This window comes from Propithecus coquereli, unplaced genomic scaffold (assembly GCF_000956105.1).
Source record: "Propithecus coquereli isolate 6110/MARCELLA unplaced genomic scaffold, Pcoq_1.0 Scaffold14, whole genome shotgun sequence".
In the NCBI taxonomy this organism is placed as follows: Eukaryota; Metazoa; Chordata; class Mammalia; order Primates; family Indriidae; genus Propithecus; species Propithecus coquereli.
Window position 1 is genome coordinate 16,606,546 of NW_012138302.1, and position 2,730 is coordinate 16,609,275.

At 51.5% G+C, this 2,730-nt stretch overlaps 1 protein-coding gene across 1 annotated transcript in view; it reads right to left on the reverse strand.

Moving 5' to 3' along the window:
- RNF11 (ring finger protein 11) overlaps window positions 1-2,519 on the reverse strand; it is a 56,137-nt gene extending 53,618 nt beyond the window's left edge. The window contains exon 1 of the mRNA XM_012639347.1: window positions 1,928-2,519. Within this exon, the coding sequence (XP_012494801.1) occupies window positions 1,928-2,050 (123 nt within the window). The 5' untranslated portion in view covers window positions 2,051-2,519. The remainder of the gene's footprint in view (window positions 1-1,927) is intronic.
- Between the last annotated feature and the right edge of the window lie 211 nt (window positions 2,520-2,730).

Below are 2,730 nucleotides of genomic sequence, written 5' to 3' on the forward strand. Positions count from 1 at the left end.
ATGCTAACACCTTTAATACTACAATTATAAGGATAACAGAAAGTGAGCAGTAAACCAAACACATTCTATTTGCCTGGAAAGAGGCTAGGAACCAGAGGAGATTTTGAAATTAAAACTCATAAAAAAATGTACACACAAAACTGAAATAAACACATTTGTTGTATAGTATATATGGGGGGGTTGGACAATGACATATTAACAGTTTACTCAAAGACATCCAGATTCAACCTGAATTTTTAAAGAGACTTATCCCTGTGACAATTCACATACCCTGGGAGAAATGGTTGTGTAAATATACAAAATACTGAATTCACATTCATTAAGTCATTCAACATTTAGGTGCTTCTTATGTGCCCCAAACTGCAGATAGTCCCTGCTCTCAAGGGCTTATATTCTTCATTTAGCTCAGTTACTAAGTACCTACTAAGAGCCAGATGCTAGGGATATAACAATGAACTGGAAACAGGGTCCCTACCTTCATGCAGCTTATACTGGGGTACTGGGGATGGAAGGGAACACCTCAAAGATGAGACACACAAAGTGTTACAGGTGTTGCTTATGGAAGTGTAGAGGGTTCAGTGGACACGCAAACAAGGGATTCAGGATGGGAGGGAGGGGACTAGGACTTCAGATATGAGCTGACTCCTCAAAGAGGATTAGATGTTCACCTGGCTGACCTTGGGGGAAGGGCTCCAAGCAGAGAGCCACTGGAGCAAAGTCATGAGCAGGTGCGAACAGCCTAGTGTATTTGGTAGGCCTGGAATACAGAATGTGAGAGATAAGTCATGGAGACTTCTGTATACCATAATTAAGACCGGACTATACAAGGCCCCTTTAGGGTTTTATTCAGAAAATCAGTATATGTGATCAGGCTTTTCTGGTGTGATGAGACACTGGTTTACATAGGAAGGAGAAAAGAAAACAGTAGATAATGATGTCACCACATGAAACAACAAAGGAGAAAATGAAACTCCCTTCAGGAAAAAATTAAGGACTACTATTGAAGTCCTTCCAGAAAAAAAGTTTTTCATTTCATATTTAAAATTGAAAAAGCAGAGAAAAGGTTTTTACATATACATCATGGATTACAGCATCTGCATTTCTATTTTGAGTTTAAGTGGTCTTAACTCTAGTAATTCTGTAACACATCTGGGACTACTGATTGTTGTCAAAAAGCAAGTTGAAACCTACTTCAGAGAGTCTCTGACACAAAGGAAGAACCATGAGTAACAGAAGACATTTCCCAAGTCAGGTTTAAAGGTTTCCAAAGTTCAAGATAATCAAGTTTTATTAAGTCAGCACGTTTAAAAGGTGTGTCATGGGGGTGGAGCAAAAGGAGGAGGGGTTAAAACATATACATATATAAACAAGTAACTCTTGATGTCGCTAGGACCAAAATCACCACTTGGAGATCTGTCTCAAGTACATGGAGAAATGAACACCTACCAGATCCAATTAACTAAGATGGGGTGGGGTGAGTGCGGGGGGAGTGGATGATCACATATGAAAATACAAATGTTTGCCGGGGGTGGGGGTGGACAATCACCTATCCAGAACCCATAATCCAGTTGGCGATGAGATGAGGAAATCTTATGATTCAGACATAAAGACAGGAAAATAATGTCACTCCCAAACTCCACACGCGAACCAGCAGACACTGGCCAAGGGGATATGGTCACATACTCTGATCCCAGAACTCAAGGACAGGAGAGTATCGTCCCCACACGGTGCCCGGGGGGGGGGGTGAAGAATCACCCCTATTCTGGGACTGGGAAGCAAGCGCCTTAAGATGCACCCTAAGGGGGTCAACGCCCCCCAGGCCAGGCCTTACCGAGGCCAGGAGCGGAGACAGCCTGGAAGCTCCCTCAATCTCTGCCAGAGCTGCCTCTACTCCTCGCACCCCCCACCAACACACACCCTCCCCTACCTGATATGGCGGCGGCGGCTCCTGATCCGGCTCCGTCCCCTCGCCAAAGCTAGCCCGGTCGGACTGGGACTCGTGAAGCAAAGAGATGTCATCCGAGGTGGGGGATTTGAGGCAGTTCCCCATCTTCTGGGGCTGGAGCGTATGATCTGGGGGGGAAGCAAGCAGTGGTGGGGTCGTTCGCAGCTCAGCGGTCAGCCTCGGTAGGCGAGGTGGGGTCGACCGGCAGGCCGGGGCTCAGGCGACGGCGACTCCGCCGCCCCCCGGCGCCGCCGAGGGGCCGCTCATGCCAGCCCCCGGGGGTGGGGGCTCAAGGCTGGACCGTGGGCTTCGCTGGGGTCGCGGCGGTTGCCTCTTGAGAAGCGACGGGGGGGGGGGCGGGGAGACGAAGCACTTCCCCACCCCGCCCCCCCGTGGGGCGGCGGCGGCCACGGAGCTGCTGGGCCTAATCCAGGTCAGAAGCGGGCGGCGCAGCCGTCGCGGCTGCCTCAGCTGCTGCCTCAGCTGCTGCTGCCCCCGCCGATGCCGGAGCCGCAGCCGCGGGCCTCATCCTACTCCGCCTCAGCGCGGCGGCGGCAGCCAGAACAAGGCCGGCTCGGGCCGTGCGTCATCCCGCCGTGCGTGCGCTGGTCCCGCCCCCGGCGCCAGTAGGCGAGGGCGGCTCCGGCGGCGCGGCCCCTCCCCCCGTCCTCCAGCTGTTCTCGGAGCTGCGTCAATTTCTGCTTCGCTCCCAGGCAGTTTGGCTCAACACCTGGTTCCGAAACCTCTCTCCTGCCTCCTGCGCCTCCCAATATCCGCTGTTCCCG